Source organism: Oncorhynchus keta, chromosome 11 (genome assembly GCF_023373465.1).
Source record: "Oncorhynchus keta strain PuntledgeMale-10-30-2019 chromosome 11, Oket_V2, whole genome shotgun sequence".
Taxonomy (NCBI): domain Eukaryota; kingdom Metazoa; phylum Chordata; class Actinopteri; order Salmoniformes; family Salmonidae; genus Oncorhynchus; species Oncorhynchus keta.
The window spans coordinates 44,244,631-44,272,169 of record NC_068431.1 but is presented as its reverse complement, the minus strand read 5'-3'; the positions used below and the strand labels follow the sequence as shown (position 1 = coordinate 44,272,169).

The following is a 27,539-nucleotide window of genomic DNA, read 5'->3' as shown; positions in this document are numbered from 1 at the left end:
AAAATTGTTTGAAATGGATTAAATCCTGGCCAAAATCCGTATGTTTTGGAAAGCACATTATAACAGTGGAAACTCGTAAATTCAGTCAATTTAAAAACGTTGCCGTGTCTGATGCGCCAGCACAGCGACCAAATTGAAATATCTGACAAACTTGTGGTCACGATCATTCCCATATTATTACTTACACTCTTGCTCTTTTGCACCCCAGTATCTCTACTTGCACATCATCATCTGCACATCTATCACTCCAGTGTTAATGCTAAATTGTAATTATTTCGCCTCCATGGCCTATTTATTGCCTTACCTCACTACTCTTCTGCATTTGCACATACTGTACATTGATTTGTCTATTGTGTTGTTGACTGTACGTTTACTCCATGTGTAACTCTGTGTTGTTGTTTTTGTCGCACTGCTTTGCTTTATTTTGGCCAGGTCCCAGTTGTAAATGAGAACTTGTTCTCAACTGGCCTACCTGGTTAAATAAAGGTGAAATATATATATATTTTTACATATATATATATAGTTGTTTCATAAAATAAATGGTCAATCCATACCCAAATAAGGTTTATAATCTCACCTCAGTATTCCCCAAGTTGTTTAGATTGATTATACTTTCTCCCAAACACTCGATTTGACTCCTCTTAAGTGTCTGATCAGCAGGCAGGGTGCTGTCATTGTAAGATCTCACAAACTTGAAATCACTAGTGCGTGAGCCCGTTGTCAGGTATGCGTCATAATTGTAAGAACTGCGCAGAGTTCCAGCTGCATCCACCTCTGCATAGTTGGGAGGGAAATACGTGCTGGGAATGGCGACTGCTCCATCAAACAACATTCTAGGCTTTCTACTGCGGCAGAACCTCACGGCCAGGATGAGAATAATGAAAGTCAGGAAAAAGGTGGAGACAGAGACCAGTGCAATGATCAAATAGGAAGTTAGTTTGGAACTATCCTCATAAGTCATGTCTTTCAGTTCTGGAACTTCAGCCAAGTTGTCTGATATGAGTAAATATACATCACAGGTTGTAGAGAGAGAGGGCTGTCCGTTATCGTTCACTGATATAACAAGGGTCTGTTTCATACTGTCAGATTCAGAAATGTCTCGCTGTGCCCTGATCTCTCCACTGTGGAGAGCAATAGTGAAAAGTCCCGGATCAGTCGATTTCACGATGTGATATGAAAGCCACGCGTTTTGTCCAGAGTCAGCATCCACAGCTATCACCTTGGAAACCAGTGACCCCGCCAGAGCAGCTTTGGGGACCATCTCAGTCATCAAGGAGTTCCCTGCTGGAGCAGGGTATAATATCTGGGGAGAGTTATCATTCTCATCTGTTATGAAGACACTCACTGTCACGTTACTGCTGAGTGGAGGAGAACCATTGTCTCTGGCTACAACGTGGACTTTGAAGCTCCTAAACTGCTCATAATCAAATGATTTTACAGTATGGATCACCCCCGTGTCTCCGTTGATGGATATAAATGAAGACACCGGAACACCGTTCACATCACTAGGCAATAGAGAATAGACCACTGTGCCGTTCTGTCTCCAGTCTGGGTCTCTGGCAGTAACAGAACACACAGAGGAGCCAGGCTTGTTATTTTCAGTCACATAGGAACTGTATGATTGTTCTTCAAACGCAGGAGGATTGTCATTCACGTCTGATACAGATAAATGAATAGTCTTTGAGGACGATAAAGGTGGAGTCCCCTCGTCAGTGGCAGTGATAGTTATGTTATAAGCTGATATTTTCTCTCGGTCTAATTCACTTGTTGTTACCAAAGAATAGTAGTTTTTGATTGAGGGGTTTAGTTTGAAAGGAACATTTTGTTGAATGGAGCAGCGGACCTGTCTATTTCCCCCTGAATCTTTATCCTGTACATTGATGATGCCCACCTCTGTTCCAGCTAACACGTTCTCAGGGATGAGATTGCTCAGTGATTTAATGAATATCGCTGGTGCATTATCATTTATATCGGTTATATCTATGATTACTTTTGTGTTAGAAGCTAAACCTGACCCATCTTTGGCTTGGACGCGCATTTCATAATCTGTCCTCTCCTCAAAGTCCACAGGTCCGACGACTCTGATTACACCAGTCCCTTTGTCTATGGAAAACACCGTCGATGCTTTATCAGATATACTACTGAAGTCATACGTCACTTCCCCATTTGCACCCTTATCTGCGTCGGTGGCGCTGACAGTTACCACTACATAATCTACAGGGGAATTTTCTGTCAGACTGACTCTATAAACGTCCTGGCTAAACACTGGTTTATTATCGTTAGCATCCAACACAGTGACGTGTATAACTACACTACCAGATCTCAGCGGAGTCCCACCATCAACAGCAGTAAGTAACAACGTCACCTCCTCTTGCTTTTCTCGATCCAGCTCTTTTTCTAACACTAACTCACTGTATTTCCCACCATCTCTATTTGTATGAACGGCCAAAACAAAATGTTCATTCCTGTCGAGCGTATAGCTTTGCACGGTGTTTAATCCTATGTCCGAATCATGAGCTTCGTCTAAGGGAAAACGCTCCCCTTTGTCAGCCGATTCCCTTATTTCTAGATTCATGCGTTCTTTGGGGAAACGAGGTGAATTGTCATTTACGTCTTGAATTTGCACAGTAATACGATGCAGCTCAAGAGGGGTTTCAAGCACAAGCTCATATTTTAGTGCACACGTAAGCTTCGAACCACACAGCTCCTCTCTATCTATTCTTTCCGTCACAATAAGGTTGCCAGCCGCGAGGTTGATGTCACAATAACGTTGACTGATGCCATCCATATCCAACCGAGCTTTGCGATCAGAGAATCTCTTCGCATCCAGCCCGAGATCTTTGGCTATATTTCCAATGACAAATCCACGCTTCGCTTCCTCGGGAGCAGAGTAGCCCATGTCTCCATACGTGTTACGAGGGAGAACAAGAAAGAAAACCGAGGAGAGAACGAAGGCAGAGACCGATAATCTTCTATCCATCATCATCAACGTGGGAGCGGTCCTTTCCTTAAGATGTTGATTAGCAGAATTCGTTATTCCATTAAAAAGAATGTAGTCCAAGTTCCAATATTCTCTCCAAGCAAAGATATGTTGAAACTAGTCAATGCTTTGTTTTTTCCACACTGCCGAAACAAGTCTCCTCCCTGTATATGTTAATCTACTGGGTGGGGACACAATCATGCATTCACCCAGAGAAGGTGAACAGCGACACATTGAGTATTTTCACAAAAACTGCAGTAACACTACAAAGTTACTGAATATAAATTGAACAAGATATTTCCAATATCTTACTGTAAAAATATGCTACTTAAATGTTGCCAAACTGGCCATGCCTGCAAGTCAGACAGAACAAATCACCAGTTTTCCATCAGTCAACACCATTTTGGTTTGAGCCTAAACTCTCCATGGTTGGCGCAAAAGATACGTGCGCTATAGCGTCGGTAATGTTTCAGAACTGAACAGCGACCATACTTTAAGGATTTGGCAATAGAGTATCCGAGATGAGGGTAACCTTTTCTGTCATTGAATAATATGCAATGTATATATTATATTAGTGTATTATTTCGGTTGTTTTGAGTGCATTTTAAAATATAAAGTACCAAAGGCTTGATAATTGACAACTGCTTTTCGTTAATGCGATTTTAGAAATGTTAAAATATAGGCCTAACTAACATAGCCTACCTATCATGTTATCATAAACAACATTGACATTTCATTTCATTTTGCTCACTTGCTTCTGAATGATAGATTGTGCCTAAGTGGTTAATAATTTAGTGCTGCAAATTGCTATCCAATAAACGTCAGAAATATGTTCACGTAATATAGCAGGAGGCTATTTGACCTAGCATAGGCCGATATAATTACATACGGAGCACTTCAAATAGTTGACACAGTAGCCTATTCTGCGTTTAAAATGAATAAAAAACGGAGCACTTCAATCTTGTAAACGTGTAACCTGCATTAGAAAAACAGCAAATATGTCTATAGATATGACACCATGCTCTGGCATAAGACACTTGAGTAAAATGATCGTTTAATCCCTCGCAAAAAAACCTAGAAGGGATGTGGCCTGTTGATTCTCACACATTACCAGTGGCGCCGCCTGAATTCAGTGCATTTAAAAACGTCGCAATGTCTGATAAGCCAACAACACAGTGATCACATTCAAACATTTGACAGACTTCTGTTCATCTCAATACATGTGTTAACATAGAAGGTCAATCAATACTAAAAATAGGATTCTAATCTCACCTCAGTATTCCCCACGACGTCAGGAGTGAATACACTTTCTCCCAAAACCTCAATTTGACTCTTCCTCAGTGTAACATCAGCAGGCAGCGTACTGTCATTGTAAGATCTGACAAACTTGAAGTCACTGGTGCGTGAGCCCGTTGTCAGGTATGCGTCATAATTGTAAGAACTGCGCAGAGTTCCAGCCCCATCCACCTCTGCATAGTTGGGAGGGAAATACGCGCTGGGAATGGCGACTGGTCCATCAAACAACATTCTGGGCTTTCTACTGCGGCAGAACCTCACGGTCAGAATGAGAATAATGAAAGTCAGGAAAAAGGTGGAGACAGAGACCAGACCAATGATCAAATAGGAAGTTAATTTGGAACTATCCTCATAAGTCATGTCTTTCAGTTCTGGAACTTCAGCCAAGTTATCTGATATGAGTAAATATACATCACAGGTTGTAGAGAGAGAGGGCTGTCCGTTATCTTTCACTGATATAACAAGGTTCTGCTTCATACTGTCAGATTCAGCAATGTCCCGCTGTGCCCTGATCTCTCCACTGTGCAGACCAATAGTGAAAAGTCCAGGATCAGATGATTTGATCATCTGATATGAAAGCCATGCGTTTTGTCCAGAGTCAGTATCCACAGCTATCACCTTGGAAACCAGGGACCCCGCCAGAGCAGCTTTGGGGACCATCTCAGTCATCAAGGAGTTCCCTGCTGGAGCAGGGTATAATATCTGGGGAGAGTTATCATTCTCATCTGTTATGAAGACACTCACTGTCACGTTACTGCTGAGGGGGGGAGAACCATTGTCTCTGGCTACAACGTGGACTTTGAAGTTCCTGAACTGCTCATAATCAAATGCTCTCACAGCATGGATCACCCCTGTGTCTCCATTAATGGATACAAATGAGGACACCGGAACACCATTGACACCACTAGGCAATAGAGAATAGACCACAGTGCCGTTCTGTCTCCAGTCTGGGTCTATGGCAGTAACAGAACACATAGAGGAACCAGGCTTGTTATTTTCAGTCACATAGGAACTGTAGGATTGTTCTTCAAACACAGGTGGGTTGTCATTCACGTCTGACACAGACACATTAATAGTCTTTGAAGAGGATAAAGGTGGAGACCCCTCGTCAGTGGCAGTGATAGTTATGTTATAATCTGATATTATCTCACGGTCTAGTTCTGCTGTTGTGACCAGAGAATAATAGTTTTTAATAGAAGGGTTAAGTTTGAAAGGAACATTTTGTTGAATGGAGCAGCGGACTTGTTTATTTCCCTCCCAGTCTTTATCCTGTACATTAATGATGCCCACCTCTGTACCAGGTAACACGTCCTCTGGGATGGGATTGCTTAGAGATTTGATCAATATTATTGGTGCATTATCATTCACATCTGTGATTTCTATAATAACTTTACAATTTGAGGCTGACCCTAAACCATCTTTTGCTTGCACGCTCATTTCATAATATGTGTCCTCTTCGAAATCAATAGGGCCGATCACTTTTATTTCTCCGGTTGTCTTGTTAATCAAAAACAGCTTCCCTGCTTTGTTACTTATACGACCGAGTTCATAGGTCACATCGCCATTAGGTCCCTCGTCTGCATCAATAGCAGTCACTGTACTTACTACGGTACCCAATGGAGAATTCTCAGGTAGGCTGACCTTATAGACGTTCTGAGTAAACACTGGAATATTGTCGTTAGCATCCAACACAGTGACGTGTATAACTACAGTACCAGATCTCTGTGGAGTCCCACCATCAACCGCAGTAAGTAACAATTTCACCTCCTGCTGTTGTTCTCGATCTAATTCCTTCTCTACAACTAACTCACCATATTTCCCACCATCTGGGTTTGTATGAACACCTAAAACAAAATAGTCGTTTTTTCCGAGTGAATATTTTTGAACTGCATTATGTCCTATATCCGCATCATGAGCTTCGCTAAGAAGGAAACGTGTTCCTCTCACCGCAGACTCACGGATTTCTAAATTAATTTGTGTTTTAGAAAATGTTGGGGAGTTATCATTTATATCTTGGACTTGCACATTAATACGATGTAATTCCAGAGGTTTTTCCAGCACAAGCTCGTATTTTAAAGAACAAGTAACCTTCGGTCCACACAGCTCCTCCCTGTCTATTGTTTCAGCCACAATTAAATCTCCGGTATTCACATTAATGTCACAGTAACCTTGACGACTACCATCCATATCCAAACGAGCCTTGCGAGATGAAAATCTTCTCGCATCCAGACCGAGGTCCTTGGCTATATTCCCGATCACAGATCCGCGTTTCATCTCCTCTGGAATAGAATAGCTCATATCTCCATGGCTCTGTCGCACCATGAAGACGAGGAAAACCAGACGGAACGTCGAAACAGACAATGATAATCCGATGTACTCCATCTTCTCAAATGACACAAGTCGTCCAACAAAAAATCGTGGTAAAGATATTGTTCAGCCCTCAAAATGAAACATTTGCTCCTTTAAGGTGTGGAATAGCCGACGATACACACTAAGCCTCTGTCTAATCGAGACGATGGTTTGTCACACTGACCAAAGTAGGCCTCTATCTCCTCCTTTTCTATGCGTGGACTGGGGGAGAGATGTGCCTATCGGCCAATATATAGTGAACAGCGACACTTAGAGTATGTCAATGAAAACTACAATCAATTGCATTCAAATTAACCTCTTAAATCCATAAGCCACCACGACATTCAGGGTAGCCTTTTGCCATATAAAGTGCGAATGTGAATGCGCAGAAGTAGCATGCAATCCGGTAAATGTTATTTTTCAGTTTCAAACATAGCATCCAAAATAAATCTAGGTTAATTTAAGTATTGGCGGAAACCTGTTTCAAAGTCGAATAGGTGGAGAAGAGCTCTTGCAGCGTTGCCTGTTTCACTGAGAAACAGGCATCTTAGTTGCGCTGTCTATCGATGTGGTGCTGAAACAGTGCAAGCGTAGCTTCATCAGAATTAGAAGGCGATGTGATTTGTATTTTCAGCGTTTGAGTTTATTCATTTAAGTCCTGCATGCTACTGTAGAATGAACAGTGAAATGGAATATATTAAAATAATTGACCAACTTAAATTTAGCAGAAGCAGAAAAACTCGGGTACAGCTGTAGAGATGTAGGATCTTAATTTAATCACCAATGCAGGGATGTAAAACGTGTAGTGTATTTGAGGCTTAAAAGGGCGTTTGAAGTTTGTAATTTCCACTTTAACATTTCAGACTTGATTTTCACCTACAAAAATGTCCATTAGTTATAACCCACATAAGAATTCATACTTCCCATTGCTGCATCAAACATATTAAGATCCTATATCTGTAGGATAATATGCCACTTTGATTATATTCAGTATTATAAATTGATGATATTTCAGTGGAAGTGGTATCAAAATGCGTGAGCAAATTATAAATACATTAAAAACAATACAAGAACTGTAGCTGCATACCCTTCAGATGACTTCATGTTGCGCCTTACTCTCTCACACTAGAAGAGCATACTAATGCTGTTTCGCTAACTTTAATATACAACCTGCAATTAAAACATAGCGTTGGGCCTTTCACGTTAGGAAGTTTGCTATTGCCAAGAAGCAAATAAGTATTATTTCGTTTCAAAACCACGTAGGACAAACCATCCTCATAAAATGCCAAATAAAGGCATGGGTTACCTCAGAGTCTCCTGCAGGGTTGAGCGTGATGATACTCCCTTCTAATACATTATCTGGGCTCCTCTTCAGTGTAACATCAGCAGGCAGGGTGCTGTCATTGTAAGATCTGACAAACTTGAAGTCACTGGTGCGTGAGCCCGTTGTCAGGTATGCGTCATAATTGTAAGAACTGTGCAGAGTTCCAGCTCCGTCCACCTCTGCATAGTTGGGAGGGAAATACGCGCTGGGAATGGCGACTGCTCCATCAAACAACATTCTAGGCTTTCTACTGCGGCAGAACCTCACGGCCAGGATGAGAATAATGAAAGTAAGGAAAAAGGTGGAAACAGAGACCAGACCAATGATCAAATAGGAAGTTAGTTTGGAACTATCCTCATAAGCCATGTCTTTCAGTTCTGGAACCTCAGCCAAGTTATCTGATATGAGTAAATATACATTACAGGTTGTAGAGAGTGAGGGCTGTCCGTTATCGTTCACTGATATAACAAGGTTCTGCTTCATACTGTCCGATTCAGAAATGTCCCGATGTGCCCGGATCTCTCCACCGTGGAGACCAATGGTGAAAAGTCCAGGATCAGTCGATTTCACGATGTGATATGAAAGCCACGCGTTCTGTCCAGAGTCAGCATCCACAGCTATCACCTTGGAAACCAGGGACCCCGTCAGAGCAGCTTTGGGGACCATCTCAGTCATCAAGGAGTTCCCTGCTGGAGCAGGGTATAATATCTGGGGAGAGTTATCATTCTCATCTGTTATGAAGACATTCACTGTCACGTTACTGCTGAGTGGAGGAGAACCATTGTCTCTGGCTATAACGTGGACTTTGAAGCTCCTAAACTGCTCATAATCAAATGCTCTCACAGCATGGATCACCCCTGTGTCTCCGTTAATTGATAAAAATGAGGACACCGGAAAACCATTAATCTCACTGGGCAATAGAGAATAGACCACCGTGCCGTTCTGTCTCCAGTCTGGGTCTCTGGCAGTAACAGAACACACAGAGGAGCCAGGCTTGTTATTTTCAGTCACATAGGTGCTGTAGGATTGTTCTTCAAACACTGGTGGATTGTCATTCACGTCTGACACAGATAAATGAATTGTCTTTGAGGAGGATAAAGGCGGAGTCCCCTCGTCAGTGGCAGTGATAGTTATGTTATATTCTGATATTATCTCACGATCTAGTTTAACTGTTGTGACCAGAGAATAATAGTTTTTAATAGAAGGGTTAAGTTTGAACGGAACATTTTGTTGAATGGAGCATCGGACCTGTCTATTTCCCTCCGAGTCTTTATCCTGTACATTAATGATGCCCACCTCTGTGCCAGGTAACACGTTCTCAGGGATGGGATTGGTCAAAGATTTAAGAGATATTACCGGGGCATTGTCATTTACATCTGTAATCTCGATGACAACGTTGGCAAAGGACGTCAACCCCAAGCTATCCTGGGCCTGTATGCTAATTTCATAAACGGACTCCTTTTCGAAGTCCATCTGTCCAGATAAACTAATGTCACCCGTTTTAGGGTCAAGAGAAAATAATTCATTCAATTCAACTGAAATGGGACCAAATATATACACCACTTCGCCATTTTGTCCCTCGTCCACGTCTGTTGCGCTCACGGTCACTACAACAGTACCCAGGGGTGCATTTTCAGGTATTCTGACCTTATAGACGTTCTGGCTAAATGCTGGGACATTATCATTAGCATCCAGCACAGTGACGTGTATAACTACAGTACCAGATCTCTGCGGAGTCCCACCATCAACAGCAGTAAGTAATAAAGTCACCTCCTGCTGTTGTTCTCGATCTAACTCTTTATCTAACGTTAACTCCCCATACTTTCCCCCACCAGGTATTGTATTAACGGCTAGACTAAAATGGTCGTTCCTTTGTAGTGTGTAGCTTTGAACAGCGTTCAGTCCTATATCTGCATCATGAGCCTGATGGACCGCAAATCGAGCGCCTTTAACGGCTGATTCTCTGATCTCAAACGTAATGCGATCGTTCGCGAATTGTGGTGAATTGTCATTAATATCTTGTATCTGAAGAACGACGCGGTGTAATTCTAAAGGATTCTCGAGCACCATTTCATATTTTAATACACACGAAACCCTTCTGCCACAGAGCTGCTCCCTGTCCATTCTCTCAGCAACAATCAGGTCGCCAGTGCTCAGGTTAATGTCACAATACAGCGTGTTGCTACCATCCATTTCTAGACGAGCTTTACGAACATACAGTCCTTTTGGATCCAGGCCGAGATCCTTGGCTATATTCCCGATCATAGATCCGCGTTTCATCTCCTCCGGAAAAGAATAGGTCACGTCTCCATTGCTGGTGCGCATCAGGAAAAGAAACAAAGCCAGGCCGAGCAATGAGGCAGAGAACGAGAATCGCATGCATTCCATTTTCAGACACCAACGTTTATTCCAATAGTATGGTGATCAAACAATATATTTTCAGTTGGAAAAAATGAAAAAAGCGACTGGGTCAATACGTGTTATGTTCTACCAAGTGATGGGTTCTTTCGCTAGCCTACACTGTATTCAAATGAGTCTCCCCCTTTCCTTACAGCCTACAGCAGGATATGGTTGGGGAGATATGGCTTTAGCTGGTGAATAGCGACACATGGAGTACTTTTCCATAACTGCAATCCCAAGTAGGTCTATATAAAAAAAGAGAATAACACTATACTGAGTGTTTCCAAATGATAATATTTGTTATTTTAGTAAAACAAAAATGCAAGCACACACTGAAAGTCTCTAGGAAATAAGCCCATATGCCCCTTACTTACATCAGCTGCCGACAATTGATTATCAAATAACGAAAGTTAAATTCACCATAACAACTCATCCAATGTCAAAAAATTTGATTCACTTCTCACATAAAACGCACACACAAATAAGAACTACTTTATCTGAAATAACAAATAGTCCACTATCACATAATTCACAACTCAACTTCCTATCACACTTATAAATGCTAATGCAGTGAGCACCGTCCACATCAAGGTGATGAAACGTGTTCTCTCGAAACTTAAGTAGGCCTAGCAACTGAAGTAGGTGAGTAGATCACAGAAAGAAGGCTACAGTCTAGCCATGCTACGCAATAAGTAGGCTACACAATATTGATGAATGTTAGGTAGACATTATTTAAGTGAAAGGATTTCCCAGCATGCTTAAAAACCATGCCAAGGAAGTGGTAAAGACATATGGAGAAATAAGGAATGTACTTATTTAGTACTGTAACAAATTAAGTGTTGAATATACTTTAAAAATTAGGTCAACAAGATGACACTTAATTTAATATTATTAGTAGATGTAACTTCCTATGTTTTTAAGTAGATGTTTTAAATAAATTGTTTGGATTTACACAAATAAAGTAAGTCCAGGGAATTAATAATAGCCATAAAAATGTGTTGTATTTCCTGATAATATGATTAAATATGAGTTGATCTCACACACATATTTAGTAAAACACAACAGACAGAATTAGTGTTTCAAAAAAATGTAATGTTTAACATTGTTTAATGTATTTGACAATTTGCCATTTTAAACCACTTTGACAGGCATTGCTGATCTCAATGCTCAATTGACAAGCAGTAGCTGGAGGTAGAAATGCAAGTATTGTTTGATGATTCATTTTCTTCTGTCATAAATTTTTTTGAATTACCGGCAAGTTGTTGCAAGAACTTAAATGATTCAATTAAGAGAAATATTATTCTTATTAAAATGTACTCACATGTATTAAAATTAGATCACTAAATGTTCTATCTCTTTGGTAATCCTAATAAAATATACATTATTTTTAAATGTACAAATCACTGAAATTACTTGAACTCTTTTTTTAAATTAAGTATGTTTTTTTTTGTAGATTTCAATTCACCCCAGAATATTTTTTTTATAGTGTACCGATCTCAAAATCCAAAACAGAGAAGATCTACTGTAAATATAACTCCACAACATCTGAGTCTTCCACTTCACCATGTCACCAGCTGTTTTTATTTTTATTTAACTAGGCAAGTCAGTTATGAACAAATTCTTATTTACAATGGCGGCCTACCCCAGCCAAACCCGGACGACTCTGGGCCAATTGTGCGCCGCTCTACGGGACTCCCAAACACGGCCTGTTGTGATACAGCCTGTAATCGAACCAGGGTCTGTATTGACGCCTCTACCACTGAGATGCAGTGCCTTAGACCGCTGTGCCACTCGGGAGCCCTGTAGGCCTAATGCCAAGCTTAAAATCTCAATATGCAAGTAAAAGGGAATGTAGTCATTAAGTACTGATCTCAAAACCCAAAGTAAAGAAGATCTAGTGTAAAGGCAACTCTCTGACATCTGAGTCGTCGACTTAACAATGTCATCAGCTGTATGCTTAATGCCAAAAGCTCAGTGTAAGCAATGTCGTGTCAACCAAAACTAGCAATAGAAGTTCAGATGAAAACGTATAGCTACGGTCACTCGTTTCGTAAGACTTCATGACCTTATCCAAATCTGTCACAGGACACTGCATCAACATCATTCTGGAACATTATAAACCATATTGTAAAAAATTACATTTAGGCATGCATGCTTCATGTCTTACCTCAGCCTCTCCCGCATCATTAAGAGTGATTATACTTTCTCCCAACCACTCAACTTGACTCCTCTTCAGTGTAAGATCAGCAGGCAGGGTGCTGTCATTGTAAGATCTCACAAACTTGAAGTCACTGGTGCGTGAGCCCGTTGTCAGGTATGCGTCATAATTGTAAGAACTGCGCAGAGTTCCAGCTCCATCCACCTCTGCATAGTTGGGAGGAAAATACGCGCTGGGAATGGCGACTGCTCCATCGAAAGTAATTTGAGGCTTTCTCCTGCGGCAGAACCTCACGGCCAGGATGAGAATAATGAAAGTCAGGAAAAAGGTGGAGACAGAGACCAGACTAATGATCAAATAGGAAGTTAGTTTGGAACTATCCTCATAAGCCATGTCTTTCAGTTCTGGAACTTCAGCCAAGTTATCTGATATGAGTAAATATACATCACAGGTTGTAGAGAGAGAGGGCTGTCCGTTATCTTTCACTGATATAACAAGGTTCTGCTTCATACTGTCAGATTCAGAAATGTCCCGCAGTGCCCGGATGTCTCCACTGTGGAGACCAATCATGAAAAGTCCCGGATCAGTTGATTTCACAATCTGATATGACAGCCAAGAGTTCTGTCCTGAGTCAGCATCCACAGCTATCACCTTGGAAACCAGGGACCCCGCCAGAGCAGCTTTGGGGACCATCTCAGTCATCAAGGAGTTCCCTGCTGGAGCAGGGTATAATATCTGGGGAGAGTTATCATTCTCATCTGTTATGAAGACATTCACTGTCACGTTACTGCTGAGTGGAGGAGAACCATTGTCTCTGGCTACAACGTGGACTTTGAAGCTCCTAAACTGCTCATAATCAAATGTTCTCACAGCATGGATCACCCCCGTGTCTCCATTAATGGATAAAAATGAGGACGCCGGAACACCGTTCACATCACTAGGCAATAGAGAATAGACCACTGTGCCGTTCTGTCTCCAGTCTGGGTCTCTGGCAGTAACAGAACACATAGAGGAGCCAGGCTTGTTATTTTCAGTCACATAGGAACTGTAGGATTGTTCTTCAAACGCAGGGGGATTGTCATTAACGTCTGATACAGATAAATGAATAGTCTTTGAGGACGATAAAGGTGGAGTCCCCTCGTCAGTGGCAGTAATAGTTATGTTATAATCTGATATTTTCTCTCGGTCTAATTCACTAGTTGTTACCAAAGAATAGTAGTTTTTGATTGAGGGGTTTAGTTTGAAAGGAACATTTTGTTGAATGGAGCATCGGACCTGTCTATTTCCCTCTGAATCTTTGTCCTGTACATTGATGATCCCCACCTCTGTTCCAGCTAACACGTTCTCAGGGATGGGATTTTTAAGAGATTTGATAAATATTATTGGTGCATTGTCATTCACATCTTTAATATCAACAACTATGTTGACAAATGACGTCAACCCTGAATTGTCTTTCGCTTGAATACTTAATTCATATATTGACTCCTTTTCGTAATCCATAAATCCAGCTATGTTAATTTCACCCGTTTTGGGATTAAGGGAAAATAATTGATTCACTTCATCTGAGATGGAGCCAAATCCGTACGTCACCTCTCCATTTGCCCCCTCGTCTGCATCTGTTGCCGTCACAGTAACCACTAATGACCCTATTGGAGAATTTTCAGGTACACTGACCTTATAGACATTCTGGCTAAACACTGGTTTATTGTCGTTAGCATCCAACACAGTAACGTGTATAACTACAGTACCAGATCTCTGTGGAGTCCCACCGTCAATGGCAGTAAGTAATAATGATACCTCCTGTTGTCGTTCTCGATCTAGTTCCGTCTCTAACACTAACTCGCCATACTTCCCCCCACCGGGAATGGTATGAACCGCCAAACTAAAATGGTCGTTCCTTTGTATTGTGTAGCTTTGAACGGAATTCTGTCCTATATCTGCATCATGAGCCTGGTTAACCGCAAACCGAGCCCCTTTCATTGCGGACTCTGTGATATCCAACTTTATCAAATCTTCCTGGAATTGTGGAGCATTATCATTAATATCTTGTACCTGCAGCATTATGTTATGTAATTCTAAGGGATTCTCCAGAACCATCTCATATTTTAGGTTGCATGAAATCCTCCTACCGCAAAGCTGTTCCCGGTCTATTATTTCAGCAACGATCAAATCACCAGTATTCAGATCGATTTCACAATGACGTTTGCTGCTACCATCAGCATCTAAGCGAGCTTTTCGATGCATGATTCGTTTTTCATCCAGCCCCAGATCCTTGGCTATATTTCCGATCACAGATCCGCGTTTCAGCTCCTCCGGAACAGAATAGGTCACGTCTCCATAGCTGGTACGCAGTAGGAAAATAAACCAAGTCAGGCAGAACATCATGTCAGAGAATCCTTTGCATTCCATTTTCAGCTAATAAAACGTATTCCCGATGCAATGGTGTGGTAAATTATAGCGCTATCCAACCAAACGAACGTTCATAACGACTGAAAGCGAAATCCACTAGTCAATAAAATGTTAAGCAAGCGACTTTCCTTACACTGAATATATGAGGTCTCCTCCCTGTAAATGACACAAATGGGTGGAGAGAAAGACTTACAAGTTATTGCTGGTGAATAGCGACACTCCGTGTAGCTTCACAAAAACTGCAGGAACGTATGTTGAAGTCCACAACCAACTGTATGAAGGAAAGGCTGCCACTCACCCGAAAACAAAAACATGATTGGGTAAATTATGTCATCAAATGATGTAATCATGTCAAAAAATACCTTTCTAAATTCACGTTTGTGAAAACAGAATTTTCAACGAACCTCTTGCCGTCCCAGCTGAGTCCAACTGAGTCAACAACATTTCATCGAATGAAATACTGTTTAGCCTGATAAACAACGTAAAGTAACCGCAACCTTCAAAATATAAAGTCCACAATGTATTTCCAAATGTCATTGCTGGAAAAATATATATACACTCAAAACTAACTAATTTTATCAAATATATCTCACGCCCTCCACTTGTTGCAATTTTAGTTTGTCGTGTGGAGACAGACTGAATGCCGAAAGGGGTGCTGTCCATGGTTCTGAAATTGGCCTACGTGTGTTGTAGGCTGCTGGGTCACATTGAAATCGGATGATGGTTGATAATAACATATTCTCAGAATACTAGTGACAAAATGGCACTGAATGAAATGAGTGAGAAGCCGTTTTTAAGAACAAATAGTAAACACGTGTGTAATAAGATTAGCCTAAAGCTGAGAATAACGATAAAGCCTTGTAAGTAGTATGAATAGGCTACATGAAGAAACACTTAAACTATGAAAAGAGCACAATACGATCAACAGGAAACCGATAGTTAAACAGCTTCATGAGATATATCCACATGGTTAGTTGTACAGATACATGAGACATATGCACATGGTTAGTTATACAGCTTCTTATATGCACAATTGGATCAAAAGCATTTCAGTTTTTCACAAGCTATGCAATCTCACCTCACACTCCCCCACGGTGTTGAACGTGATAATGTTTTCTCCAAAAGGTTCATTTAGGTTCTTCCTCAGTGTCTGGTCAGCAGGCAGCGTGCTGTCATTGTAAGATCTGACAAACTTGAAGTCACTGGTGCGTGAGCCCGTTGTCAGGTATGCGTCATAATTATAAGAACTGCGCAGAGTTCCAGCTCCATCCACCTCTGCATAGTTGGGAGGGAGATACGCGCTGGGAATGGCGACTGCTCCATCAAACAACGTTCTAGGCTTTCTACTGCGGCAGAACCTCACGGCCAGGATGAGAATAATGAAAGTCAGGAAAAAGGTGGAAACAGAGACCAGACCAATGATCAAATAGGAAGTTAGTTTGGAACTATCCTCATAAGTCATGTCTTTCAGTTCTGGAACTTCAGCCACGTTATCTGATATGAGTAAATATACATCACAGGTTGTAGAGAGAGAGGGCTGTCCGTTATCTTTCACTGATATAACAAGGTTCTGCTTCATACTGTCAGATTCAGAAATGTCCCGCTGTGCGGTGATCTCTCCACTGTGGAGACCAATCGTGAAAAGTCCTGGATCAGTCGATTTGATCATCTGATAGGAAAGCCAAGCATTCTGTCCAGAGTCAGCATCCACAGCTATCACCTTGGAAACCAGGGACCCCGCCAGAGCAGCTTTGGGGACCATCTCAGTCATCAATGAGTTCCCTGCTGGAGCAGGGTATAATATCTGGGGAGAGTTATCATTCTCATCTGTTATGAAGACATTCACTGTCACGTTACTGCTAAGTGGAGGAGAACCATTGTCTCTGGCTACAACGTGGACTTTGAAGCTCCTAAACTGCTCATAATCAAATGCTCTCACTGCATGGATCACCCCCGTGTCTCCGTTAATGGAAAAATATGAAGACACCAGAAAGTCTTTGACCTTGCTGTGCAATAGAGAATAGACCACTGTGCCGTTCTGTCTCCAGTCTGGGTCTCTGGCAGTAACAGAACACATAGAGGAACCAGGTTTGTTATTTTCAGTCATGTAGGCGCTGTAGGATTGTTCTTCAAACACAGGTGGGTTGTCATTCACGTCTGATACAGATAAATTAATGATCTTTGATGAGGATAAAGGTGGAGACCCCTCGTCGGTGGCAGTGATAGTTATGCTATAATCTGATATTATCTCTCGGTCTAGTTCACTAGTTGTTACCAGAGAATAGTAGTTTTTGATTGAAGGGTTCAGTTTGAAAGGAACATTTTGTTGAATGGAGACGCGGACCTGTCTATTTCCCTCCGAGTCTTTATCCTGTACATTGATGATGCCCACCTCTGTACCAAGGAAAACATTCTCAGGGATGGGATTGCTAAGTGATTTGATATATATTACTGGTGCATTGTCATTCATATCTGTAATTTCTATGACCACGTTGGCAAACGATGTCAAACCTGAGCCGTCTTTGGCTTGAATAATCAATTCATATATCGACTCTTTTTCGAAATCCACCTGTCCTGCTATTCTGATGTCTCCAGTTTTGGGGTCAAGAGAAAACAAGTAATTCAATTCATTAGAGATGGGGCCGAATTCATACATCACGTCCCCATTTTGTCCCTCGTCAGCATCTGTGGCGGTTACAGTAACTATTACAGTGCCAAAGGGAGAATTTTCGGGCAAACTGACCTTAAAAAGGTTCTGGCTAAACACTGGAATGTTGTCATTAGCATCTAACACGGTGACGTGTATAACTACAGTACCAGATCTCTGTGGAGTCCCACCGTCAACAGCAGTAAGTAACAATGTCACATCCTGCTCTTTTTCTCGATCCAGTTCTTTCTCTAATACTAACTCGCCATATTTTACCCCACCAGGATTGGTATGAACAGACAACCCAAAATGGCTGTTCCTTTGTAGTGTGTAGCTTTGAACAGCGTTCAGTCCTATATCTGCATCATGAGCCTGATTAACCACAAATCGGGCGCCTTTATCAGCCGATTCTCTGATCTCAAACGTAATGCGATCGTTCGCGAATTGTGGTGAATTGTCATTAATATCTTGTATCTGAAGAACGACGCGGTGTAATTCTAAAGGATTCTCGAGCACCATTTCATATTTTAATACACACGAAACCCTTCTGCCACAGAGCTGCTCCCTGTCCATTCTCTCAGCAACAATCAGGTCGCCAGTGCTCAGGTTAATGTCACAATACAGTGTGTCGCTACCATCCATTTCGAGGCGAGCTTTACGAACGTACAGTCCTTTTGGATCCAGGACCAGATCCTTGGCTATATTCCCGATCACAGATCCGCGTTTCAACTCTTCCGGAAAAGAATAGGTCACGTCTCCATAGCTGGTGCGCAGCAGGAAAAGAAACAAAGCCAGGAAGAAATTCGAGGCAGAGAACGAGAATCCCTTATATTCCATTTTCAAAAAACAAAGATTATTCCAATATTATGCTGGGGTCAAGTACAAACTATTTGAAAGAGTGAAACGATAAAAGCAACTCAGTCAACAGGTCTGTCTTACGTTCGTCCAAGGGATGTGATCTTTCGCTAACCTGCACTGTTATAAAATTAGTCTCTCCCTTTGCTTATGCAGAGGGAATGGGTTGGGAAATATATCTAATTGCTTTAGCTGGTGAATAGCGACACGTGGAGTACTTTTCCATAACTGCAATCTCAAGTAGGCCTATAAAAAACAGAGAATAACACTATACTGAGTGTTTCCAAATTCAGGATTTTTTTTGTTTTGTTTTAGTAGGCATAAACAACGATGTAAATACATACGGGAAATATCTCGGAAATAAGCATACTCTCACATCAGCTGCCGATAGTTGATTCTCAAACTAAAAAATAAATAAAAACCCAAATAACTTATCTAAACTTATCTAGTGGTCCTTCTGTGGCTCAGTTGGTAGAGCATGGCGCTTGTAACGCCAGGGTAGTGGGTTCGATTCCCGGGACCACCCATACGTAGAATGTATGCACACATGACTGTAAGTCGCTTTGGATAAAAGCGTCAGCTAAATGGCATATATTATTATATTAAAACACTTGATTCACTTCTCAGACAAAATGCACACACACGAAATGCGTACACACACAATGCAACACCTTATCACTATCCCTCATTTTACTCACAGCCCAACTTCAAATCCCACAAATCAGTGCTTGTTACTCCAAAATATGAGTCTTTCACTATATCAGCTGTAGGATTAATGCCAATACTAAAACAATCAGTATATACGATGTTGTGTCAAGAAGAACAAACGATACAGGTTCAAATCAAAACAAAAAAGTTGAAGTCGAAAGTTTACATAAACCTTACCCAAATACATTTTAACTCAGTTTTTCACAATTCAATCCTAGTTGAAATTCCCCTTAGGTCAGTTAGGATCACCACTTTATTTTAAGAATGTGAAATAATAACAGAATTATTGTAGAGACAATGATTTATTTCAGCATTTATTTATTTCATCACATTCCCAATGGGACAGAAGTTTACATACACTAAATTAGCCAAATATAGATATTTTGGTGGCATTGCCTTTAAATTGTTTAACTTGGGTCAAACGTTTTGGGTAGCCTTCCACAAGCTTCCCACAATAAGTTGGGTGAATTTTGGCCCATTCCTCCTGACAGAGCTGGTGTAACTGAGTCAGTTTTGTAGGCCTTCTTGCTTGCACACACCTTTTCAGTTCTGCCCACACATTTTCTATAGGATTGAGGTCAGGGCTTTGTGATGGCCACTCCAATACCTTGATTTTGCTGTCCTTAAGCCATTTTGCCACAATGTTGGAAGTATGTTGGGGTCATTGTCCATTTGGAAGATCCATTTGCGACCAAGCTTTAACTTCCTGACTGATGTCTTGAGATGTTGCTTCAATATATCCACATAATTTTCCTCCGTCATGATGCCATCTATTTTGTGAAGTGCACCAGTCGCTCCTGCAGAAAAGCACCCACTCAACATGATGCTGCCTCCCCCGTGCTTCATGGTTGGGATGGTGTTCTTCGTCTTGCAAACCTCCCGCTTTTTCCTCCCAACATAACGATGGTCATTATGGCAAAATAGTTATATTTTTGTTTCAGAGGACGTTTCTCCAAAATCCACAATCTTTGTCCCCATGTGCAGTTGCAAACCATAGTCTGGCTTTTCTATGACCGTTTTGGAGCAGTGGCTTCTTCCTTGCTGAGTGGCCTTTCAGGTTATGTCGATATAGGACTCGTTTTACTGTGAATATAGATATTTTTGTGCCTGTTTCCTCCAGCATCTTCATAAGGTCCTTTGCTGTTGTTCTGGGATTGATTTGCACATCTCTAGGAGACAGAACGCGTCTCCTTCCTGAGCGGTATGATGGCTGCATGGTCCCGTGGTGTTTTTACTTGCGTACTATTGTTTGTAAAAATGAACGTTGTACCTTCAGGCTTTTGGAAGTTGCTCCCAAGGGTGAACCAGACTTGTGGAGGCTGATTTCCTTTCATTCTCCTATGATGTCAAGCAAAGAGGCACTGAGTTTGAAGGTAGGCCTTGAAATACAGCCACAGGGACACCTCCAATTGACTCAAATTATGTCAATTAGCCTATCAGAAGCAATGACAATGACATAATTTTCTGGAATTTCCCAATCTCTTTAAAGACTCAGTCAACTTACTGTATGTAAACTTCTGACCCACTGGAATTGTGATATAGTGAATTATACGTGAAATAATCTGCGTGTAAACACCTGTTAGAAATATTACTTGTGTTATGCGCAAAGTAGCCAAAACTATAGTTTGTAAACAAGAAATTTGTGGAGTGGTTGAAAAAGGAGTTTTAATGACTCCAACCTAAGTGTATGTAAACCTCCGACTTAATAACATTTGATTTGATTTGAAGAAGTATGAATTCTCTGACTTTTGTGGAGGCCACATTGTGGTATATGCTGTATGGTCACTGCAGACTGTGGATTGACTATACATCGGCTTTAAGCCAGCAGGGTTTGACACATAGAACTGAACCAACAGACTACAACGAATTTCTCAATAATTCTCTACCTTAGTTGAAGTCGCTGAATGAAGCTGTTCTTGTGCTTGCTAAGTGATCAAAATGTAAATGTCCAAATGTACGGTTGCAAGGCATGCTGGGTATTATGCTAATGAGCCCCCCCCCAAATTTTTTTTTTAAAAACTCTTTGACCAAACTAAATTTGGTCAGATGATTTCTACATTAAATAATCTGATTCACATCCAGTTCCACCGAGTTAAGTAAATTCCACAAGAGACAATTATATTCTGCCATAAAACATTCATTGATTGTGTTGAAATATGAAGGGGAGAAAAAAAAACCATTTCTGTAGCTTTTTTCAGTAGGAAAATAAAAAAAACTAAGGCATAACATCGAGGCAGAGAATTCTTTGTTTTCCATTTTCAGTTAATAAAACGTATTCCCGATGTAAAGGTGTGGTAAATTACAGCGCTATTCAACCAAATAAACGTTCGTAACCAGTGAAAGCAAAATCTACTAGCCTATAAAATGTCAAGCAAGTGACTTCTCTACACTGAACATATGAGGTCTCCTTCCTGTAAATTACACAAATGGGGGAGAAAGACTCTGTGTAGTTTGTAGAAAATCATGTTTAAAGAACACCCCCAAAAAGAAGTTGCCACCACTATTTCTACAGAATTTCCTGTCCTAGAGAGGAAATACACGATTAGGTTCCACCTCTTAAGAATGACGAAGGCTACTTATACATATTCATGAATTGGTTGTGGGAAGTTCCACGTGGAGTTGAGAAACATCAACAAATAGGGTAGCTAGCTAGCATGCTAACCTTATTTAGCTAGCTAGCAATACTATATATAAAAACACTTGATTCACTTGTATATATACAATATATATGTATATATACATGAGTATGTGGACACCCCTTCAAATGAATGGATTTGGCTATTTCAGCCACACCTTTGCTGACAGGTGTATAAAATCGAGCACACAGCCATGCAATCTTGACAGACAAACAATGTCAGTAGATTGGCCTCACTGAAGAGCGTAGTGACTTTCAACGTAAGATGCCACCTTTCCAACAACTCAGTTCCTAAAATGTCTGCCCTGCTAGAGTTGCTCTTGTCAAGTATGAGTGCTGTTATTGTGAAGTGGAAAATTCTAGGAGCAACAACAGCTCAGCTTCAAAGTGGTAGGCCACACAAGCTCACAAAACGGGACCACTGAGTGCTGAAGTGCTAAAAATCGTCTGTCCTCAGTTGCAACACTCACGGCCGAGTTCCAAACTGCCTCTGAAAGCAACTTCAGCACAATAACTGTTCGTCGGGAGCTTCATGAAATGGGTTTCCATGACCGAGCAGCTGTACACAAACCTAAGATCACCACGCATAATCAAATCAAATCAATTTATATAGCCCTTCTTACATCAGCTGGTATCTCAAAGTGCTGTACAGAAACCCAGCCTAAAACCCCAAACAGCAAGCAATGCAGGTGTAGAAGCACGGTGGCTAGGGAAAACTCCCTAAAAAGGCCAAACCTCGGAAGAAACCTAGAGAGGAACCAGGCTATGAGGGGTGGCCAGTCCTCTTCTGACTGTGCCGGGTGGAGATTATAACAGAACATGGCCAAGATGTTCAAATGTTCATAAATGACCAGCATGGTCAAATAATAATAATCACAGTAGTTGTTGAGGGTGCAGCAAGTCAGCACCTCAGGAGTACATGTCAGTTGGATTTTCATAGCCGATCATTAAGAGTATCTCTACCACTCCTGCTGTCTGGGACAGGTAGCACGTCCGGTGAACAGTTCAGGGTTCCATAGCCGCAGGCAGAACAGTTGTAACTGGAGCAGCAGCACGGCCAGGTGGACTGAGGACAGCAAGTCTGGACTGGGGACAGCAATAATGCCAAGCGTCGGCTGGAGTGGTGTAAAGTTTGCCACCGTTGGACTCCGGAGCTGTGGAAACGCCTTCTCTGGAGTGATGAATCACACTTCCCTATCTGGCAGTCCGACGGACAAATCTGAGTTTGGCGGATGCCAGGAGCGCTACCTGCCCCAATACATAGTGTCAACTGTAAAGTTTGGTGGAGTAGGAATGATGTTCTGGTGCTGTTTTTCATGTATCAGGCTAGGTCCCTTAGTTCTACTGATAGGAAATCTTAAGACTACAGCATACAATGACATTCTAGACGATTCTGTGCTTCCAACTTTGTGGCAACAGTTTGGGGAAGGGCTTTTCCTGTTTCAGCATGACAATGTCTCCGTGAACAAAGCGAGGTCCATACAGAAATGATTTGTCGAGATCGGTGTGGAAGAACTTGACTGGCCTACACAGAGCCCTGACTTCAACCCCGACCCCATGAATTGGAATGGCGACTGCGAGCCAGACCGAATCTCCCAACATCAGTGCCCGACCTCACTAATGCACTTGTGGCTGAATGGAAGCAAGTCCCTGCAGCAATGTTCCAACATCTAGTGGAAAGCCTTCCCAGAGGAGTGGAGGCTGTTATGGCAGCAAAGGGGGGACCAACTCCATATTAATGCTTTTGGAATGAGTTGATCGACAAGCATGTGTCCACATACTTTTGGTAATGTAGTATCTTGCTAACTTTATCTAGCTAGCTAATATTATCCGTTGTCTTTTTTTTTTGACTACTCAATATTCAAAATATTATCCAGCTGGCTCTATTAATGGTTCTGGAACTGGATTTGTCATATGGATTGATTTAGGGAAAACTAAACCACAGGCCAATATCTGAGTTCACCATCTATTGTTATCTCCAAGGTTTTGGCATCTTCCATAAAATCTGCCATAGTTAGAAAGAATAATAGGCGGCAGGTAGCATAGCGATTATGAGTGTTGGGCAGGTAACCAATGGTTACTGATGGTTCAAATCCCTGAGCCGACGAGGTGAAAAATCTGTTGATGTGCCCTTGAGCAAGTCACTTAACCCTAATTGCTCCTGTAAGTTGCTACGATAGTTACACAGGTTCATAGATTAGTTATAGTTATACAGCTTCATATATGCACATGGTTAGTTATACAGCTTCATATATGCACATGGTTAGTTATACAGCTTCATATATGCACATGGTTAGTTGTACAGCTTCATATATGCACATGGTTAGTTGTACAGCTTCACATATGCACATGGTTAGTTGTACAGCTTCACATATGCACATGGTTAGTTGTACAGCTTCACATATGCACATGGTTAGTTGTACAGCTTCACATATGCACATGGTTAGTTGTACAGCTTCACATATGCACATGGTTAGTTGTACAGCTTCACAGATGCACATGGTTAGTTGTACAGCTTCACATATGCACATGGTTAGTTGTACAGCTTCACATATGCACATGGTTAGTTGTACAGCTTCACATATGCACATGGTTAGTTGTACAGCTTCACATATGCACATGGTTAGTTGTACAGCTTCACATATGCACATGGTTAGTTGTACAGCTTCACAGATGCACATGGTTAGTTGTACAGATTCATATTTGTACATGGTTAGTTATCCAGCTTCAAATAGGCACAACCGAATTAAAAGCATTTCAGTTATTCACAACCTATGAAATCTCACCTCACACTCCCCCACGGTGTTGAACGTGATAATGTTTTCTCCAAAAGGTTCATTTAGATTCTTCTTCAGTGTCTGGTCAGCAGGCAGGGTGCTGTCATTGTAAGATCTGACAAACTTGAAGTCACTGGTGCGTGAGCCCGTTGTCAGGTATGCGTCATAATTATAAGAACTGTGCAGAGTTCCAGCTCCATCCACCTCTGCATAGTTGGGAGGGAGATACGCGCTGGGAATGGCGACTGCTCCATCAAACAACATTCTGGGCTTTCTACTGCGGCAGAACTTCACGGCCAGGATGAGAATAATGAAAGTCAGGAAAAAGGTGGAGACAGAGACCAGACCAATGATCAAATAGGAAGTTAGTTTGGAACTATCCTCATAAGTCATGTCTTTCAGTTCTGGAACCTCAGCCAAGTTATCTGATATGAGTAAATATACATTACAGGTTGTAGACAGAGAGGGCTGTCCGTTATCGTTCACTGATATAACAAGGTTCTGCTTCATACTGTCAGATTCAGAAATGTCCCGATGTGCCCGGATCTCTCCACTGTGGAGAGCAATAGTGAAAAGTCCCGGATCAGTCGATTTCATGACGTGATATGAAAGCCACGCGTTTTGTCCAGAGTCAGCATCCACAGCTATCACCTTGGAAACCAGGGACCCCGCCAGAGCAGCTTTGGGGACCATCTCAGTCATCAACGAGTTCCCTGCTGGAGCAGGGTATAATATCTGGGGAGAGTTATCATTCTCATCTGTTATGAAGATATTCACTGACACGTTACTGCTGAGTGGAGGAGAACCATTGTCTCTGGCTACAACGTGGACCATGAAGCTCCTAAACTGTTCATAATCAAATGTTCTCACAGCATGGATCACCCCCGTGTCTCCGTTAATGGATAAAAATGAGGACACCGGAACACCACTGACACCACTCGGCAATAGAGAATAGACCACAGTGCCGTTCTGTCTCCAGTCTGGGTCTCTGGCAGTAACAGAACACATAGAGGAGCCCGGCTTGTTATTTTCAGTCACATAGGCGCTGTAGGATTGTTCTTCAAACACAGGTAGATTGTCATTCACGTCTGACACAGATAAATGAATAGTCATTGAAGAGGATAAAGGTGGAGACCCCTCGTCAGTGGCAGTAATAGTTATGTTATAATCTGATATTATCTCACGGTCTAGTTCACCTGTTGTTATCAGAGAATAATAGTTTTTGATTGAGGGGTTTAGTTTGAAAGGAACATTTTGTTGAATGGAGCAGCGGACCTGTCTATTTCCCTCTGAATCTTCATCTTGTACATTTATGATCCCCACCTCTGTTCCAGGTAACACATTCTCGGGGATGGGATTGTTAAAGGATTTGATCAATATCACCGGTGCGTTGTCATTTAAATCAGTGATTTCTATCATTACTTTTGCATTGCCAGCTAAGCCAGACCCATCTTTAGCCTGGACACGCACTTCGTATTCTGTATTTTCTTCATAATCTATGGGACCCTGCACTTTCATCTCGCCGGTCTTTTTGTCGATGGAAAACAGTTTAGCTGCTTTATCGGAAATACGACTGAACTCATATGATACTTCTCCATTTGCTCCTTCGTCTTCATCACTAGCACTAACTGCAACTACAACAGTCCCTGTTGGAGAATTTTCAGGCAAACGGACTTTATACACTGTCTGGCTAAACACTGGTTTATTATCGTTAGCATCCAACACAGTGACGTGTATAACTACAGTACCAGATCTCTGCGGAGTCCCACCATCAACAGCAGTAAGTAACAACGTCACCTCTTGTTGTTGTTCTCGATCCAGCTCTTTTTCTAACACTAACTCGCCATATTTTCCTCCGTCTGAGCTCGTTTGAACGTCCAAAATAAAATAGGCATTCCTCTCCAGTGAATAGCTTTGTATACCATTTAATCCTATGTCAGAGTCATGAGGTTCATCCAAGGGGTATCGTGCGCCTTTGTAAGCAGATTCCCGAATTTCTAGATCAATACGTGCATTGGGAAACCGTGGTGAATTGTCATTTAAATCTTGTATTTGTACAGTTATGCGATGTAATTCAAGAGGTTTTTCCAGCACAAGCTCGTATTTTAAAGAACAAGTAACCTTCGGTCCACACAGCTCCTCCCTGTCTATTGTTTCAGCCACAATTAAATCTCCGGTATTCACATTAATGTCACAGTAACGTTGACGACTGCCATCCATATCCAAACGAGCTTTACGACCTGAAAGTCTCTTAGCATCCAGCCCCAGATCCTTAGCTAGATTTCCGATCACAGATCCGCGTTTCATCTCCTCTGGAATAGAATAGCTCAAGTCTCCATTGCTGATGCGCATCAGGCAATGACAAAAAGCCAGGCGGAACAAAAAGGTAAAAACCGAAGATCCTGTGTACCCCATTCTGGATGATCAAAACCAATTGTCAACATTAGAGTTCAAAACTAGTCGAACTGATACGGTATTGTAAGTGTAGAATATTAGCCTCTCAAAAGGAATAGCAAAACGATTGTTATCCGACTGCTCTTCGTTGAAAGTGATGCAATATCGCCTATTACGCTTTTGAATAATCCAATGGTGGGTGGAGAAAAGCATGCAATTCTATGTATGGTAAACAGCGACATCCTGAGTTCTTACAGAGTACAGCAGTCACAATACAAACAGTTCTACGTCATTTATCATCTTGGTCAGTATCCCGCCCTCTGAGTTGTATTTCGAACGTTTCATGCAGCTGAGCAAGAGAAGAGAGGAAAACCAATAGCTGTGAGAAATCAACTCGTTATGTAATCATAAATGAGAAGATATGAAAAGTAAATTCAATATTTCCATACTTTTGCCACTGTCTGACTAATTATGTATTAGCGAATAACAAAACTAAATAAATAGATAAACCAAATCAACGGTCCACATCAAATTAAACGATGACTAATCCGTATTATTATTCAAACCCAGCAATTATGTATCCACTATACTCTAAGGCAGTGGTTAT

General features: G+C 41.5%; 1 protein-coding gene across 29 annotated transcripts in view; it reads right to left on the bottom strand.

The window, feature by feature from the left end:
• Positions 1-27,539, bottom strand: part of LOC118381495 (protocadherin gamma-C5-like) — a 121,079-nt gene that overhangs the window by 70,432 nt on the left and 23,108 nt on the right. For 3 of the 29 annotated variants that reach the window (XM_052457278.1, XM_052457297.1, XM_052457310.1), the window contains exon 1: positions 24,548-27,088. The exons of 12 other annotated variants lie outside the window; for them this stretch is intronic. In XM_052457278.1, the coding sequence (XP_052313238.1) occupies positions 24,548-26,953 (2,406 nt within the window). In that variant the 5' untranslated portion in view covers positions 26,954-27,088. Of the gene's footprint in view, positions 1-577; positions 3,114-4,252; positions 6,831-7,931; positions 10,471-12,516; positions 15,067-15,994; positions 18,538-24,547; positions 27,089-27,539 lie in introns of those variants that run through there. 14 more of the 29 variants (XM_052457283.1, XM_052457300.1, XM_052457313.1 and 11 more) reach the window with 10 other exon arrangements.